We start from the raw sequence: 20,000 nt of genomic DNA on the forward strand, positions 1-20,000 counted from the left end.
CAAACAGAGAAAAAGAGGTGTGTGCTTGTGTCTCCACTGTTTGTTGTCCGCTGTGTTCGACAAGTATGCCATCTTTTGTTGTGAATGTAACAATGCTCTGCTTTACATGCACTTTGTAACTGGCTGTTTTCCCTTTATCTGACTGCACTGGCAGTGTTTATGTTCTTTGCACATCCTGTACTTCTTATTATGTGTGGACATAAATAAATATTTCAAATGTGTGTTGTCTGTGCGTGCGTGTATGCACACACATACGGTACATATACATATGTGTTTTTGTGTATTTGCGTGTATGGAGGTGCACTGTGAACGTGAGTGTGTGTGTGTGTGTGTGTGTGTGTGTGTGTGTGTGTGTGTGTGTGTGTGTGTGTGTGTGTGTGTGTGTGTGTGTGTGTGTGTGTGTGCGTGCGTGCGTGCGTGCGTGCGTGCGTGCGTGTGTGTCTCTGTGTGTGTGTGTGTGTGTGTGTGTGTGTGTGTGTGTGTGTGTGTGTGTGTGTGCGTGCGTGTGTGTGTGTGTGTGGGTCTGTGTGCGGGCGACGTGCGCGCGCACACACCCAGTGGAAGCCTCAGAGAGAGCCATGTAATCCTGATTGATGAAGGCTTTGCATGGACTGGAAAACAAGACGAATGCTCTAAATAAAACCCAGTCTGAGTCCAAGGAGGCCCAGCTTGTTAACTCTGTCCAGAGTGTTACGGCACCGTTTGCCTTTTATTATGGAACTTCACATAGTGCAGCAGACGTCAGACGAGTGTGGCTACATTGCATATGTATCCTCTCTAATCCTTGTAATTATATGGTGCAGAATAGTGTCTCTCAACTGGCGGATTGGTTGCCCAAAAGTGGACCGTGGGACATTTTCTTGGGGTCACAGGGTCTGAGGAACAGCTTAGAATTCTTTTTAGCTGTCATAATAGAGTAAGTTGTGACCCCACGTGGGAGATCAAATGTGGACCCAGAGGAAATATGTTTTAATGTGCCTCAGAATATATACAGTAGTACATACTGCATACAGTACAATGTGAAATCCTGAGTCTTAATTTAACTCAGAGAGTGAACAAACGGAACCAAATTGGTTCCATTTGTTCACTCTGAAAAAAAAAAAGGATAAATCAACACTGAGGAATTTACTGTGTGTATATTTCAAGTGCTTCAAAATATACAAACCATGGTGTATGGTTTATAAAATGGTTACACGCATGTATGGGTCAGTTTTTCCTGTATTTTAAAACATGAAGGTGAAATAAATACGTTTATGTATACATGCAAACACAAACACACACATTGATCAAATCATCCACTAAAAAGCGGTGAGCAACAGTGAAGAGAGGAGTGGGTTTGATGTACATGGGAGGAGGTGCATGTGTTATTTTCCACTACAGAACAGAACATGAGGAGATAGATGACCATTCAGAGACAGGAGAGAGATGCATATACTGTATAAAGACATTCCTACACAGAGGCCCATTCCTAAACGTTCTGCCCCGTCTATGGTGAGACTGCTGCTCCATCACTACCTCAGATGCCGGGCCTGCTGGTTAAACGTTGGGTCAGGAATGACAGAACAGTTTAGTGCTGCTAAAAAATGTCCTGACCTAAGTAGGCCACTCACTTTTCTATTTGTAATGGAAAGAAATACAAATGAAGGAGGCATTTGATTTGCCTTGTTATGCCGTCACACAGGCCAACCGTCCGGTTAAGACTTACAGTTAGAAGCTGTTTGAGTGAAGAGGCCCCCAAACATTTAAAACCAACACGCCCGTTCAGACTAAAACAACACCAACTAATTACCCAAATATTTATCCTTTGAGCGGAATCCTAATTTAACTAAATACTGATGGGTATTTTTTTGGCCCCCGTTCCTAATTTAACTAAACATTTGCTTTTATGAGATATAGGCTGTCCATGCAGGGCTCTGAGCGCTTTCCACCGAGGAGGACAAGTGTGGAACTGTGTGATGGCCTGTTTTTAGTAGTTTAACTGAAGAGAGACAGAAAACAAGCCCTGTAACGGAATTATTGCTGAAATACGTTCTGTGTGTTATCTCTCTGTTGATCTCAGCATAAGAGAAGCCAACATACACACAGGCTCACACACGCGCACGTGCAGACACGCACACACACGTGCGCACACGTGCGCACACGCACACACGCACACACGCACAGTGGTGGAAAAAGTAAAAGTACCAATACTGCAATATAAAAATACTCTGTTACAAGTAAAAGTCCGGAATTCAAAATGTACTTGAGTAAAAGTACATAAGTATTGGCATCAAAATGTACTTAAAGTACCAAAAGTAAAAGTACTAAAATATTTGAAAATAGCCGATCTACAAGCTCACAACGCGTCGCGATGCGACGCGTTGTGAGCTTGTAGATCTGCTATTTGAAAATAGCCTAGGTATAAAATAGGGCTGAAGTGGTTAATGTATGTTTTTATAATGTAATAATTATAATCGCAACAAGTAACTAGTAACTAAAGTTTTAAAATAACTGTAGTGGAGTAAAAGTAAAAAATTTGCCTCTGAGATGTAGTGGAGTAGAAGTATTGGACATTGGGAAATACTCCAGTAAAGTACAAATACCTCAAAATTGTACTTGAGCACAGTACTTGAGTAAATGTACTTAGTTACTTTTCCACCACTGCACACACGTAGTCTACACAGTAGAGCGCTGTCACGGTGGGAAAGGAGCGTATAGACACAGAGCTTCTTTGTATAAGCTTGCAGTCAAATGAAATGAACATGAGCTACAGGGTACAGGGTACAGGGTACAGGGAACAGGGTACAGGGTACAGGGAACCCAACCAACAGCCCAAAACTTTGTGACAGAAAAGTATACTGTATGCTTCAGGTACTGCCTTTGACATTGTGATGGAGCCCCCGGCGCAAGAAAACGACGGGTTCAAGTTAGACATTATAGATCATCAGTGGGGTCTCAAATGGGGGTTAGGTCATTTGGTCCCTATAGGTCACACAGGTCACATACAGTGTTGCCAGATTCTGTGAGAGAAACAAGCAACCAGGTCTAGGAAAACCAGCCCAAAAGAAGCGACTATGGGGCCACATGAGCACTTTAACATAAAACATCAGCTATTTGAAAATAGCAGATCTACAAGCTCACAACGCGCCGCGATGCGACGCGTTGTGAGCTTGTAGATCGGCTATTTTCAAATAAAATCTTGCGGGGAAATTATAATAACCAGATCTGGCAACCCTGGTCACATGCATAATATACTGTATACTATTAGGCATGTCATAACACAGTATATTCCTGTATTTGTGTTGTTGCTCTTTTGGGGGAGGCTCTTTTGTCGTTCAACCAGTTAGCATACACAGCCAAAATCAACATCTGCTCTCTCTCTCTCTCTCTCTCTCGCTTCCCACTATATCATCTACTAAAGCACAGATGCAAAAAAAAAAATAAAAAAAAAAATCAAGTTGTCATTTATTGTGTATGCCTTCCAGAACATCTCCCAACCCATCCTTGGTATCACCAACCCACTGGCTACAGTAGTTAATGTAACTGTTCTCAGTCATTATTACATTAAATAGCTTCTTTTTTTTTTACCATGCACCAGAGTCTAATTTCCCCTCTGGAGGAGCTCTGCTTTCAGAGGGGGGGGGGGGTAGCTTCTCCCCTCCTCTCCACATCCATCACCCTCAAACAATGTCACCTTGAGGTTGATCTGCCCTCCGAACGCGCACGCACGCAAACGCACGCACGCACACGCGCACACACACACACACACACACACACACACACACACACACACACACACACACACACACACACACACACACGCGGCTGGGCTGAGCCTCTCGCCCCCTGCTGTTTCAGATGCCTGTTAACCCATATAGCCTTCAGTTGCAGTTACCTGAACGTGTCCAAACAAGACAAAGTTTATAAGACTGAGAACTCCAGGAGCTCCTGCATGGAAAGACTGAGGGGTTTGTGTGCAAATCTGGCAAACCGCCGGGCATTCCTAAAAGAGATGGCTTGACCCACAGGCTCAACTGGTTAATACGCGGGACGACAAAAGTGTGAATTCCCAGGTTCGATGCTATAGTTTGTAAGCTGCATCCCATAGCAACTCCTGCTCCCTCTCGCCCCCTCCTGTCTCCCTGCACTTGTCCTGTCTAAATGATGATGTCTAAATGTCAACAGCAATAACCTGTTCAAAGATGAAAACTTTGGCTATTCAAAAATAGCAGATATACAAGCTCATAGCGCGGCACCGAGTGCCGCGCTATGAGCTTGTAGATCTGCTATTTTAGAAAAATCATGAAAATGTGTGCAAATCTTTGAATATATATATTCTTCTAATCTAAAGCGAACATTTTTAACTCAAATCTTTGCTTCTGGGGGGTCCCTGGAACAAAATATTTTGAGATGGGGGTCGGCGGCCAAATACATATCATTTTGGGGGTCCTTGACATGAAAAAGTTTGAGCACCACTGATATAGAAACATACGCTTTTCAGAAAACTGTTGGGATTTAAAAGACATTTGTAGAATCGGCTTCAGCTCTTAATGTTTTCAAAACAGAGGACACAATTCAGTGAAAATGCACACGGGTACGTAACAGTATATCATCATACAATCAAGGGAAAATCGTGTGCAGTTCCGAAACGCCGACTAGAGCACGATTTGTGTTTTGCCGGTTGAAACGGTTAGACGTACCTTTCTGCCTCAAACATGGGGAAAAAAAACTGCACTTCCAAAACCACAACAAACAAACGGGTCCAGGTGAGTCGAGAGATCACAGAGAGATAAAAAAAAACAAGAAGTATCCGATTCCAACCGCTTTACTGTTTGAGTCCTAATCTAGTCTGTGTGAGTGTGTGCTCTTCTGTTATGCAAAGCATATCATAACACGACAACGTATTTGTATCACAATGCAGCCAAGCGAGCGTAAATGTGCATGGATATGTGTGTCAGTGGGAAACATAATGTGTGTGTGTGTGTGTGTGTGTGTGTGAATGTTACTCTGCGGACGCTCAGTGTTGGTATGTAGCCCCTCTCTCTCTCTCTCTCTCTCTCTCTCTCTCTCTCTCTCTCTCTCTCTCTCTTTGGCTCCACATGCTCTCCTCAGGCTGGAGGTTGGGCCTGCCCCCCCGCCAACACCCCGGAGGAGCACAACGTGGGGAGAACTAAGGGAGGAGAGGAGAGGAGGTGTGTGTGTGTGTGTGTGTGGGGGGGGGAGGAAGAGGTGGGGGCATGGGAAGCTAAATGGGAAGCTGTATGTATGGGTGGGGGAGATCTCTAGGGGGTCCAGGAAAGCCATGAGGAAAGAAAGATAGTGTGTGTGTGTGTGTGTGTGTGTGTGTGTGTGTGTGTGTGTGTGTGTGTGTGTGTGTGTGTGTGTGTGTGTGTGTGGGAGGGCCTCTAGGCTCCTGATCCTAAATGAGACTTCATCAGTCATGTTGTCTATGTGTTGTGGGATCATTTCAGAGAGCCCTTCTTTTTCAAATAAATCAAGCAGCCTCTACCCTTTACGTTTACGATACCGAGACAAGGGAAATGCCACAGCTGCTTCCACGTTGCAGAGAGTTCACGTTTTATTTTTTGAAGATTTTTTTATCTTCAAAAGCCACCAGGGTGCCTAGAATGACACGATGACACGATATCTGTACTACTCGACAACGTGACTGTGATCGTGAACCATCTGCGTGCTATACTATCATGTCCGTCTGGTCCAGTGACACACACCTCTCCTTGCTTTCTGTGTGGGAGAACCAGTTATTGTGCGTGTGCGTGTGCGTGTGTGTGTGTGTGTGTGTGTGTGGTGTTGGGGGGATGCAAGCTAATCTATCTGTGTCTGTTTTAAAATGGTTATGCCACCAATTGACTCCCCCCACACACCCACACACACAAACGCTCTCATAAAGATATGACAAATGCACTAATACTGCATAAAAAATTATAGATATATATAAATTATAGCATTTTTGACCAACAATTTGCAAACAGAATATGAATGGAAATGCACGTATCTTATGGTCCTGCTGCTTCTTTTTGCCCAGAGGTTAGGGACATATAATCTAGTCACCTCTATTTCCACTGTCCATAAAAATAAGAGCTCCTTTTGCCCATCATCAATCACCCTGTCCCTCAGGCTATAGCCTTTCAGGTCTCTCTCTCTCTCACACACACACACACACACACACACACACACACACACACACACACACACACACACACACACACACACACACACACACACACACACACACACACACACACACACACACACACACACACACACACACACACACACACACGCTTTTTGTAGCTACTATAACACCTTGCCTCAGTGCTTTTGTCCACAGATCATTTGCACTCACCATAGTCATCTTTTTTTTGTTTTAGCTAATGCTCTTACCTAGAGCGACTTATGGTACAAAGACCCATATTAGATTAGCAAAACACAGAATCAGATTTTGTTTTTGCTGGATTACATTTAAATAGTAAATGGTGCATTTATATAGGGCTTTTATCCAAAGCGCTTTATATAGATTGTGCATTACATTCACCCATTCACACACACATTCATACACCGATGGCGGAGGGAGCAATTAGGGGTTCAGCGTCTTGCTCAAGGACACCTCGACACTAACACTGGGTTAGCCCGGGATCGAACTGGGAACCTCACGGTTGCCATCCGGCCACTCTACCGGCCACTGTGTACATTACAATGCAATGCACATTCTTAGATGGATGGATGGACAGACAGACAGACAGACAGACGTTTTTAGAAAGACAAGGGATATCGCTTTTATCGTCTCGCGCCCCCCATCCCATCGTCACCTCAAGAGATCACTGGGTTTAAAATCACCTGCGTGCTCTTAACTGTAATCTGTGTCATATGATCTGCCATTGCTACCTCAGTGCCTGTCCTACAGGATGTTTCCCTGTAAAGACACAATGTTTTCAGTTTACCTCCATCACAGCTCGCCGGGCCCTTGCTTATACTATCAGGTTCTTCATGTGAGGGAAGGAGGAACCCTGTCCATATCACTTCACCTGCCCAGGTGTGGCTCTGCCTTTTGTCCTATCAGACACCTATTCAAACATATCAAGTACCTCAAGAGCACTTAGCAGCTCCCCCGGTCCACAAAGGGCGAGGCCCCCCTAGGAAGTCGTAAAGCCACAGGGGGGCCGACTGAAGATCCCAGATTCAAGATGGAGATTGTTTCTTGATTGTTATTATTAGCCAGTGGTGGAAAAAGTACTCACATTTTGTTTTGCTTAAGTAAAAGTATCAATACTGCAAAAATGGAAAAACTCTGTCACAAGTACAAGTCCGGAAATTCAAAATGTACTTGGGTAAAAGTACAAAAGTATTGGCATCAAAATGTACTTGAAGTACCAAAAGTAAAAGTACTCATTATGCAGAATGTCCCATTTCAAATGTATAAAAATCTTTTGAAAATAGCAAGAATAGTAAAATAGTAAAATAGTAAGAGTGTGTACCCTTGTACCCTTGTCAAAACCTTTTGCAGTAGCTGTCCTGTACCGTATATTCACATGCATCTAAACTAAACCTTGAAGCAGTCTCGTAACCAAACACAGCAACTGTCTTTTTTTTCTGGCATCTGAAGGCGAGCTGGCTACCTTCACAGTTTCATATGATAAAAAAGGATGACAGCACAGAGTTTAAATTGCAGAGTGTGACAAGCCAAGGTATGCAGGGGGCCTGTTCCGACACAGACACCTTACTGGGGTAAGCAAATAAACAGGTTATCAGGTTCACCGGGCCGAGAAAACGGAGACAGCAACAACCTCTTGTTGTCTAAATGGATAACTGTGGGATAATTCTGCTCTGTGCAGATATAGACTATGATTAGGCCACTGGCTACTGTGGCAGATCATGATACTTGTACTGTTATAGGGGGTGGTGAAGTAAGGCCCGTTACTGCCCTCCTCTGGCAAAAACCTGCAATAACCTCACACAACCCAACAAACCGATGTTTCTTCCTTGGCAAGTTAGTGAACGTTGTGCTTCCTCATCTATTGCACGCACTACTCCAGGGTTCCCCAATTACTTTTACCCAAGGGCCAAATTATGTCTTGGGTACCAAGCCGAGGGCGCGGGCGCCGAAATCGCATTTAAAAAAATATATATATATTTGTTTTCTCTAATCGAGCTAATTTGACACTGTGTCCCCACCAAGAGTTGGCTGGCCGCTGATTGCAGAATCTGCCAATGCATTGTCAATGCAAATGCGTGGATTCCTGGTCTTGCGGATTCTTGGAAAAAATCCGCAAGACCAGGAATCCACGCATTTGCATTGACAATGCATTGGCAGATTCTGCAATCAGCGGCCAGCCAACTCTTGGTGGGGGCGCGCCCTAACAGCAGCCAGTTGTACATACTGAAAGTCCAGAATCAACAATTTACTTACAGATGTGTTTGTTAGTCTGCTTGAACAGTAATACATATATAAAAATAAAAGAAAATCCAATTTTTTTTTATGACAGGAGTCGTTGCGGGCCGGACAGTTGCCTCTTGCGGGCCGCAAATGGCCCGCGGGCCGCCTATTGGGGTACCCTGCACTACTCCCTTACCCAGAGACATATAAAGGTAGACGCCTCCTCCAACTCTGGGGCGTCTGTATCGCGGCCGCCGGCCACCATATTAGAGGGAGAACGCTTCCTGACTACTGGCCAATCACAGCGCGTCTTTTTCCGAGACTTGGGCAGAATCTAGTTGTATAAAAATACAACGGGATATTTTTTATACAACTAGATTCTAGATTAAGTCCCGGGAAAAGACGCGCCGTGATTGGCCAGGAGTCAGGAAGCAAGCATAGCCGCGATACAGGTCGCTCCAATGAGAACTGCAGCGGCCAATGAGGTATCTTAGGTTTTTCCCCTTACCCGCTGGTGACATCATCGGCCCGCGTCACGTTCTTGCTCAGCACGTCTCCGTCGCTCATGTAGCCGGTGACCTCCATGGCGATGCCCTCCAGGTCCATGTCCTCGCCGGAGCGGTCGCCACCCAGCTCCACGCTGGAGAGAGCCCCGCCGCCGCGGCCCGTCAGCTGCCTCCTGAGGTGACCTGGGTGGAGGATATTATAGTTTAGAATTTGTCTTAACGTAATTCTTTCAGTTTCAGTTAGTTTTAACCCATTAAGACCTGGAACGCATCTGTGTCACTTTAGATTTCTTCGGGCTATTCAAAAATAGCAGATATACAAGCTCATAGCGCGGCACCGAGTGCCGCGCTATGAGCTTGTAGATCTGCTATTTTTGGGAGAAAAACAAAAAATGTGTGCAAATCTTATGTATAAGCGAATTTTAAGCGAACATTTGTAACTCAAATCTTTGCTTCTGGGGGTCCCTGGAACAACATATTTTGAGATGGGGGTCCGCGGCCAAATATAATTTGTGACATGAAAAAGTTTGAGAACCACTGATATAGCAACATAGGTTTTTTTCAAAAAAAACGGTAGATATTTTGCAGAATCGGCCTCAGGTCTTAATGGGTTAATTCGTTTTTAAAGTGGGTTTGCTATTTTAGTTTAGTTTTTTATTCGTTTTTAGTGTTAAGAGTTTAGTTTTATTTATTGTATTATGGGGTAGTCAGGGCCAGGGGTGACATTCAAAAAAGCTCAGACAAGCTGTAGATCGGCTATTTTCACTATCTTATTTATTTCTTTGAACATGTTTGACAACAGGGCTTAAAACTGGCACAGCTAAATAACTTATATTATATTGAAATAAGACTAAAACTGAGGACATTTTCTCCAAGATTTGTAACACACACACAATACAGTTTCAGTTAGTTGTGTCAATTCTAGTTGGTCTATTTTGTCAGTTTTACTTAATGGGATAGTTCACCCCAAAACAATATTTTTTCTATCGATTAGTCACCCCATGGAGACTTGAATTCATGAATATTTTGGGGTTTTGGTCGCATTCCTAAGCCAATAATTTGATGACCAGCGGACCAGTAGGCAGCTGTTCCGGTAGGAGACACAAAGGAGACTCTTTGTGTCTCCTACCGGAACCGCTGCTGGTCATCAAATGATTGGTTTAGGAATGAGACAAAAACAAAAAACTATCCATGAATTCAAGTCTCCATGGGGTGACTAATCGATAGAAAAACGTCATTTTGGGGTTGAACTATCCCTTTAACTATGATAATCCTAACCTGGGTAGAGGTAGCGTCCTACTCCTCCTCCTCCTCCTCCTCCTCCTCCCTGGACCCCGGCGCTGCGTCCGGCGCTGTAGCCGTTGCCCGTGGAGGGAGCGTCCCCGGCCTGCAGGCGAGGGCTGGACTGGCCCAGTCGCCACGACGACAGCGAGGGCCGGGAGGAGGTGATGCTGAGGATGCTCCGCCCCCCACCTCCACCTCCGCCTCCGCCTCCTCCGCCTCCCCCTACTCCGCCTCCAACTCCGCCTCCTCCGCTGACAGTGTTGACCTCGGTGGTCACGACGCCATCGAAGGTGGTCTCCAAGGTGCTGTGGGACGGAGAGGGAACCGTGAGTCACTTCAACCACTGACCAAATCTTCCCGTAAAGCAGTGGTTCTCATACATTTTCATGTTTTTTTTCCGTGATTTTTCCGACACATCGCGATGTGACCTGTTGTGAGCTGGTAGATCGGCTGCTTTAAAATAGTTCATGTAAATAGGGTTAACCACTTGAAGGGGAATACCGCTTATTTTCAACATTGAACTATGTCTTTAATACACCTTTGGCTGAGGGGGCGGAGCCAAAAGTACACCTTGCGTATGTCACTGATCACATGACCTCAATCAATTATCCAGTTCTAGGCAACATAGAAGGGGGGGGGAACTTTTTTCTTATTTCCACACAACAGCTCTAAGGTGTATTAAAGACATAGTTCAATGTTGAAAATGAGTGGTATTCCCCTTTAAACCCCATATGGGTAATAATCGGAGTCCCTCAGGGCTCAATACTAGTGTATTTTCTGTTTTATGTTATTGTGGGGAAAGCTTTCGCTGAAAATAGCAGATCGACCCAAGGCGACGCCTTGTGAGCTTGTCGATCTGCTATTTTCCAGCGAAAGCTTTCCCCACAATACCGATGCTGGGGTTTTAAGTGGTTAAAGTGGATAAACCGATTTTGATGCTATATATTATGGACCTGAAGGACCCCTGGGGGTCCCCCCCGGACTCCCCCACTTTGAGAATCTCTGCTGTCAAGGACATCTACTTCCCGTACTTCAATTATTATTACTTTAAATATTATTAAATATTTCACAAAGTATAAAACATAATGTGAAAAACTGAATAATAGAGGTACTTTTGTGGCCTATACTGGCAGTGTAGCCTTTGTTAATAAGGGTCACAATTATTTTAACCCCTTTTTCCATATTTTATACTTTGGCTATTCAAAAATAGCAGATATACAAGCTCATAGCGTGGCACCTAACCCTTTAAAAGACAGACAGACACAGCATGCTGATCCCAGGGTGGGAGACCGTCCCGTGTTTATAAATGCACACAGCAGCACCTACTTTTTGTGTTTTAAAGCCTTAAAGGTCACTGACTGTGATGTATGAACACACTTTGAACCCCCAATTTAAACTCGATGGAAATAAATAGAATGCATGTTACATTAATCGTCCACTGGGTGGCAGGCTTGCACTGCGGATGCGAAAAGAGCTCATGCACTTCAGACGGACAGCATCCTTACCTGTGTGTGACCTGAGTCCCCCTTAAGCTGGACATGGTCTCCTCCAAGTTCTGCCGGAGGTCTGCAATGTTCTTCACTGTGCGTAATCTCCTTGTCTCCGGGTCTTCACCTAAAATGGGGGCAGAAACACAAGATTAGAATGACTGAACAGCATTATCCCCCCAGCATCTAGTTGATGGACTAGATCTAATCATTTATTTCATGTCATTTTGAGGTCAAATACGCCTGCAATGTCAGTTTAAACTGCCTTTTTGTTGATACGATGAAGTTGCTGTGTACCTGAGAGGTCTTCGATGGACGACTGACTGTTCTTGCTGAAGGGCACCTCTCCACCTGAGCCGAACTCCATCCCCTCAGCTTCTGTTTGGGATCTGAGGAGAGGAGACGAGATCACATAAAACCTAAATCCATCCAGATTTCAAAGACACAAGGAGGGCACAAACACTAACACAGTGGAAGATAGAAAGACTTAACAACAATGTGCAAGTAAAGTAGTAAAGTACGTACGCATTTTAGAAAGTTTCACAATCTCAGTGAGTTTGTTTCCTGTTCTGCGCTGATTTTGCAGTTTGTTTTCCAGTTTTAAAAACTACAGCAGATTTAAAACACTAGAGGTTCGGGAGGCCTAGCGAATTTGCAAGCATAGATAGTAGTCAACAGTATCGTCAATGCACATTGACACGCCTATGATTAATTTGATTATCTGCAGCTGTGTTGCTTACATCACGGTGTATGCTATAACGGTGGTTCTCAAAGTGGGGTCCAGGGACCTTCAGGGCTCCTTGAGGAGGTTCCAAAATGGACCCTTACGAGTCTGTAACTCTGAGAGTGTACAAAATGGCACCAAATGGACCCGTATGGGTCCATTTGGTGCCATTTGTACATTCTCAGAGTGTACGGGGGTCCTGAAAATGTAAACGTTTGAGAACCTCTGTACTATAAGCCTTAAGGCAAGTCGTATTCAGCCTGCCATGTTTTTACCCTGATATTGTTTTAACCTGAACTGGAAAACAAACAAAAAACTTAGGCCTTAGGGTTTCGCTAGATAAATCTCAGGTATTATTTTTAGCATTATTATTATTATCTAACATAATTGGGTCCTGATGTAAGTGTCATTCTTCGGCCCTTCAAAACAAGAAACCTCCCGACCTTCTGCTTTAGATTCCCATCGATAAGCCCCCCCTCTCTGACAAGCAGGGGGGGTTTAATCTCAGCAGTAATGCTATCTGACAGGTAAAATGGCACCAGAGGAAGTTCCTATAAGTGCCAGAGATAGAGGTGCGTTGGCCGGGGAGGGCAGCAGGCACCGGGGGTCAGGTTATATCTGGAGGAACACATGGGGGGCTTCTGAGAGAGGCCGGTCCCAGGGCACAGGCTAGAGGAAGTGGCCGAGAGAGCTAATGAGAGCTACTTAGAAAGGCTTCATTCAGAGGAGCAGGGGACCTCCACCCTTATCACAGTGAGACCATGCCATAGGGTCAGGGGCACAAATGCAGCGTGTGCGCACACGCACGCACGCACGCACGCACACGCACACGCACGCACGCACGCACGCACACGCACACGCACACGCACGCACGCACGCACACACGCACGCATGCACGCACGCACACACGACAAAATACACATAAATATACATAGAGGTTAGGGGTACGCTCCAGGTGCATGTTCATATCGTCGGGCAGCAACCTTAAACCGTATTTCTACTTTTTATGTTTTTTTTTGTACATTAATGCCCTACTTTGTACAAAAATAGCAAAAGTAACCCCTATTTTTGCTACTTTTCAAACATTTTGGAAGTAAAAGTGAAAGTGTGTGTGTGTTTTATAAATATTGAACCAATGAAAAGCATTAACTAGAGCCTGTGCCTAAATAATAACTACATTGGATCCATTTCCTGAAAAGTAACAGTTTGCCAGTTGCCAACCAACAGCGACGATATTATACACACACACACACACACACACACACACACACACACACACACACACACACACACACACACACACACACACACACACACACACACACACACACACACACACACACACACACACACACACACACACACACACACACACACACACACACACACACACAAACGCGTGGACTTGTGCAGCCTGCACAAACACAAACACAAACACATACAGGGGAGGGTCTGAAAGGCACATTCTTGGTTAACAGGTTACAGATGGCTAACAGGCTGTCAGAAAGGATTGATGAATTAGCACATAGAAACCCTCTCAGAGCATCACCCGTCCCAGACCAGAGGAACATTCCTTAAAGACCTTTTGGAAAACAAACTCCATACATAATATCATGCTAACTGTGTGTGTGTGTGTGTGTGTGTGTGTGTGTGTGTGTGTGTGTGTGTGTGTGTGTGTGTGTGTGTGTGTGTGTGTGTGTGTGAGACTGTGTGTGTGTGTGTGTGTGGGAAAATATTGTCATTAAGCAAGGAATTATTTTTGTCATTAAGCATGAACCCTAGCCTCCATATCCCTGGCATGTCATAACTAGCAAACCTTTAGCAAAAATAGGCAAACATTCATCTACAAGCTCACAATGCATCGGAACATGACGCTTTATGAGCTTGTAGATTGGCTATTTGTGTAGAAGTAAAACAGGAAGGGACCAAGTATAGACCCCTGTGGGACCCGGGTCAACAAAGTGTAAAGGTTTTAAGTGTTTAAAATATTGAACATTTAGGTATTTACCGCAACTTTCAACACACACACACAACATTAGATGCAAGTGCTTATAGCTCTCAGTAACTCTGAAGCAGGGGGTCTTACCTATACATGAAAGGTGCAACAGTGGCTGTGTTGGGGTGGCTGTGGTGCTGTTGAGTCTGAGGTAGCTGCACACTGACCGTGTTGCTGGCCGTGCTCTGCGTCGCGCCACCTCCGGCCAGAGAGGCGGCGCCGTAGGCCTGAGGAGGACCCTTGCCCTCCGTGGAGGCCAAGCTAGAAGTGGAGCTGGAGTGCCTGCTGTCCCTGTCCAGGGGCCCGCGGTGCTGCATGGCGAGCCCCCCGCCGAGGCGCACGCTCCGGGGTCGCTCCCCCGCCGCCTCTTTGGCCCCCCCCCCCCGCCGCTTTCCCACCTGCTCCCGGGGGGGCCTTGCCCCCTGGCTTTGGTATCCCGCTGTGTGCAGGGGCGGCAACAGAGCTCTCCTTTTTGCTCGCTTTGCCCCCCTTGGGGATGAAGCTGGCGATTTTGGAAGTCCTTTTGCCGGAGCCGTCCGTTTCCACGGCGGCCGCTGCTTCCTCCTTAGGCGAAGGCTCCTCCCCCCGGAGCTCCGGCCTGTCGGGCGCAGAGGCGGCGCGTTTGGCCGCCTCCTTGCCTCGCTCCTTGTCCTTGTCCTTCGTCCTCTCCTTGTCCTTCTCGGGGCCTTTGGCCGAGCTCTTCTTGGCGGTGAGGGCTCTGCTGAAGGTGCGCTGGGCGATGCCCCGCAGGGCCATCTTGGGGCTGCTGGTGATGGAGGCGGCGGGGGGGGGGAGGAGCCGCGGAAGACGCCGGCGCTCCGTTGGCCGTCCCGTTGACGCCCCCCGGGCGTGCGTTCCCGTCCTCCTCCTCCAGGGGGTCGGTGTTGGACGCGGCCTCCGCCTTCTCCGCCGGCCCGCCGGCGGCGGCGGCGGGCTGCTTGGCCGTGGCGCCGGCGTCCGCTTGGGAGGACTTGGAGCCGCCTTTGCTGTTGAAGAGCTTGAGCTTCTCCAGCATGGACTTCTGAGCCACCGCCTTGGGAGGAGGAGGAGCCTCGGCGGGAGGCGCGGCCTTGGCGGAGCTCTCCTTCTCCTGCTTGACAGACAGCGTGGCGGAGGAGGAGGTGGAGCCGGCGTGCTTGGAGCTCATAGACTTGCTCCTCCAGGGCTTGCCGGAGGAGTTGGGCTGCGGGATGGCCGACGAGGAGGCGGAGCTGGACGAGGAGGACGGCGACGACGAGGCCGAGGGAGGAGGAGGCGCCAGGGACGAGGTAGTGGAGGCGGTCGCAGCGTGCTCAGTCATCACCGCCGCGGGCTGCGACGTCATGCTCTCTGAGGGTTCTGGATGGGGAATCAGACAGGACACAGTTAGCGTTGATTTTGACAGCAAATTTTGATCCAGTTTTAGTCATAGTCTTTTGAATCAAATTCCATTTAGTTTCAGTCACATTTTAGTCATCTGAAATGTTTTACTGTTAGTCTAGTTTTTGTCGACTAAATATCATAAGATTATAGTCGACTAAATCTACAGTTGATTTAGTCGACTAAAATGTATTTTGGCGGTGACTTGATGGCGTCGTAATGGTAGATCTTACACTTGGTTGCATGCTGAAAATAGTCGATCTACAAGCTCACAACGCGTCGCAGCGCGACGCGTTGTGAGCTTGTAGATCTGCTATTTTCAGAGCGCCACACCCGAGCGCAACCAAACACAAAATGAGTCTTTTAGTTCTACTGGATCTCTTCTCCACTATAGTCCCTCACTAACACTTTAGTCTAGTTTTTATTTGTTGACGAAATTGTCAACATATTTAGTTTTAGTTTTAGTCATCGTAGCTTAGTTTTTATTTAGTTTTCGTCAGTGAAAAAATGTAGTCGACGAACATTTTTCGTCATAGTTTTAGTCGACGAAATCAACACTGGGATACAGAGAGAGAGAGACAGAGAGAGAGAGAGAAAGAAAGATTTGATTTGATTTGAGCAGCAAAGACAACAAGGACAAGATGAAGGACGAGAGGAGGCGAAGAGGAGAGGAGAGCAACCAGTCTCTCAGTAAGAGTGAGAATCTTCACAGACCCCCCACAGAGTATAGCCTTGTATGGGCCTTGCATGCCATGGAGAGAGCCTGTAGCAGGCCAGAGGCGTCATCATTACTCTCTTCTGGTAGAGAAACTGTTAGAGACCCTTTAACACTAACAATGGGAGGCACCAATCGCAAACTGTTTATAAAAACAATGAGAAGTTGTTCCGAAGAGCTTTTTCAAGTTACCGGCCAGGGGAGGCTAGAGCCCAGAGCGACACGTTGTGTGTGTGTGCTGTGGACTTATATGGACTGGTTCTAGGCCCGCATCCCCCCGGGTTGCCAAGGCACCGCGGCTGGTTACCTCGCATTACACGTCTCTTAAATAACAACATCATTTATATACACTAGAAAAACTTGGAATTACAATGTATTTTCGTTTTTGTAAAGAACCTCAGCAATACATACAGAATTTTAACTGCAGGGTTAGCTCACTGGGTGACATTTCAAAGTCATTCTACAGGATTCAAGCAAACTTACCATGAAATGAATAAACAAACAAAACAAAAAGGAAGAAGAATCTGTGCGCTCAGCCAGTAAATGTAGTCTTCATTGGTAGGAGAGGACAGAAAGGTGTGAGCCTGTAGAGGTTGTTCTCTATATATGTGTGTGTGTGTGTGTGTGTGTGTGTGTGTGTGTGTGTGTGTGTGTGTGTGTGTGTGTGTGTGTGTGTGTGTGTGTGTGTGTGTGTGTGTGTGTGTGTGTGTGAGGCTGGAATGACCGTTGTGGGTCCAGACCAGTTGTATTTGAATATATTCAAAAAGCAACTGCCATTGAGAGAGAGGGCCTGCCTATGGAGCACTGGACAGAATGAATCATAACTGGAACACACCCTTTACACTGTGCAAGTGTGCATGCACACGCTCGCACGCACGCTCTCATGTGCGCACACACAAGCACGCACACACGCACACACACACACACACACACACACACACACACACACACACACACACACACACACACACACACACACACACACACACACACACACACACACACACACACACACACACACACACACACAGGAGTTTGTACCTATTCATTGCTAGCCAGACAGTACAGCCCCCTTCAATTCATGTTATGTCATCATGTTATTTCGCATACAGACTAACAACTGAACTTCATGATTTTGATGTACAACTACTATTGAGTCAGACTCAGAACGCACACACACACACACACACGCACACACATGCACACGCACACACACACACGCACACGCACACGCACACGCAAACACACACACACACACACACGCACGCACACGCACGCACACGCACACGCGCACGCACACGCACACGCACACGCACACGCACACGCACACGCACACGCACACGCACACACACACACACAGAAATAGCGTGACTATAAAGGCTTGACTTTTTCTCCAGGGCTCAGTCTTTTAACTACTGCAATTTCACTTTTACATGCTTGGATGTCATTAAGTCACAATTTCACCTCCAATATTTCCCTCGACCCGTTTGTGTATACCCTCTGTATGCTCTCACCTCTTTATTTTAGTTGTACTTTTTTTTTAACGGTGTCTTTTCATGTCCTAATTGGAGACAGCCCCCCCCCCCCTCCCCCTCCCCCCCACCTCCTGTCGCCTCTCCTGTTTAGTATTTAGCAAACGCAGCCTGAAACAATGCGGCCATTAGGACATGATTAGGAGGCAATTAGCCGTGCTAGCAGTTAGCGATCGGAAAAGTGGGTCAGGTTGCTAATAGTCGCTTTCCTATTGGACGGCCTAAACTGAATGAGAGAGAGAGAGAGAGAGAGAGAGAGAGAGAGAGAGAGAGAGAGAGAGAAAGAAAGAAAGCAAAAAGAGAGGGAGAGAGGGAGAGAAGGCAGAAAAGGAGTGGGAGAGAAGGAAGAGAAAAAGAGAGAGAGGGTCAGAGTCAGGGAAAGAAAGAAAGAGAGAAAGAAAAAAGAGAGAGAAAGAGAAGTATAAAAGCAAAGACAGGATAGAGCGAGAGAGCGAGAGAGAGAGGGGGAGAGAGAGAGAGAGAGAGAGAGAGAGAGAGAGAGAGAGAGAGAGAGAGAGAGAGAGAGAGAGAGAGAGATCATAATGGACTGAGTTCTCCAGGTTTGTGATGTGTGAAAGGATCTTTCATGTAGTCAGTGTGGTTGGTACGCTGTGTCCTGGTACTGAATGGGGTCAGGCTGGGTTTTGGATCAGACAGAGAATAGGAGATGAAAAGAGGGGAGAACAGGGACATAAGAGGACACACAGAGAGAGAACAGGGACATAAGAGGACACACAGAGAGAGAACAGGGACATAAGAGGACACACAGAGAGAGAACAGGGACATAAGAGGACACACAGAGAGAGAACAGGGACATAAGAGGACACACAGAGAGAGAACAGGGACATAAGAGGACACACAGAGAGAGAACAGGGACATAAGAGGACACACAGAGAGAGAACAGGGACATAAAAGGACACACAGAGAGAGAACAGGGACATAAGAGGACACACAGAGAGAGAACAGGGACATAAGAGGACACACAGAGAGAGAACAGGGACATAAGAGGACACACAGAGAGAGAACAGGGACATAAGAGGACACACAGAGCGGGTTCTGGACACATGGGGGCAGCTGGCGTTCGTCATCGCTGGACCCGCTGACCCGGGGATCCCAGTTTACTGTAGGTCGGACCCGGCGTTATTCAGCCCGGCGGTCTGGAACCTAAAAGTGGGTCGCGACCCGCGAGAGGTTCTGACAGGATCTCATGATAAAGTTCGACTTCAAAAGGGGAAATTGTTTATTGAATATACACACATTCATTGATTTCATTCCAGGATGAGCATGTGACCCTCTTCAGAGCCACTGGTTTACACCGAACAGAGAAGCGGTTCAATCTTCAACTCTTTGGGGTCAGAGGTCGCGGGTGGTGGACATAGCGCCCTCGTTACTATTAACCCTTCAAACGTACATACAAGTCACAATACTAGCTAAAGATTTACCATTTTGTACCTACAGTACGTTAGACTAATGTTTGTGTATTAACCCATTAAGGCCTGAGGCCGATTCTACAGAATGTCTTCCTAACAGTTTTTTGAAAAAACGTATGTTGCTTGCTATATCAGTGGTTCTCAAACTTTATCATGACAGATATACAAGCTCATAATGCGGCACTCAGTGCCGCGCTATGAGCTTGTATATCTGCTATTTTTGAATAGCCAAAGAACGACTTCAATCGCTTTAGCCCTATTGGTGGTATTTGTCTGAAAATGTTCGCCTCATAATATGACCGAAACAGGGACCTCGGGTTAAAATAGGTTAAAAGGAATATTGTGTCATTTAATATTTTTGGGTGCCGGTTTTCATGGTCAATGCCAGATTCGGTGTGACCAGTGTAAAAGCAGTTGAGAAGCACTGGTCGGGGGCCGTCTGTGTCTGGAACACGTTTGAAGCATTGTAGCGTTTAAGTCTGACCTGCTCAATTACCACAGTCGTTACAAATGATATTAGGGCTTAGAAAATGACAGGACAGGAGAGGAGAGGCCCCCCAGGACTCAAACCACAGACCACCAAGTTCACTTCCTGG

At 46.3% G+C, this 20,000-nt stretch overlaps 1 protein-coding gene across 1 annotated transcript in view; it reads right to left on the reverse strand.

Annotated features, from left to right (window-relative positions):
- nav2a (neuron navigator 2a) overlaps positions 1-20,000 on the reverse strand; it is a gene marked incomplete at its 5' end in the record, with an annotated part of 147,913 nt that overhangs the window by 67,603 nt on the left and 60,310 nt on the right. Inside the window, 7 exon segments of the mRNA XM_080431960.1 lie at positions 8,880-9,060; positions 10,156-10,466; positions 11,667-11,775; positions 11,946-12,037; positions 14,459-14,731; positions 14,733-15,161; positions 15,163-15,706. Coding sequence (XP_080288086.1) covers positions 8,880-9,060; positions 10,156-10,466; positions 11,667-11,775; positions 11,946-12,037; positions 14,459-14,731; positions 14,733-15,161; positions 15,163-15,706 — 1,939 coding nt within the window.

Source organism: Gymnoscopelus braueri (assembly GCF_963280865.1).
Source record: "Gymnoscopelus braueri genome assembly, chromosome: 1".
NCBI classification, from domain to species: Eukaryota; Metazoa; Chordata; class Actinopteri; order Myctophiformes; family Myctophidae; genus Gymnoscopelus; species Gymnoscopelus braueri.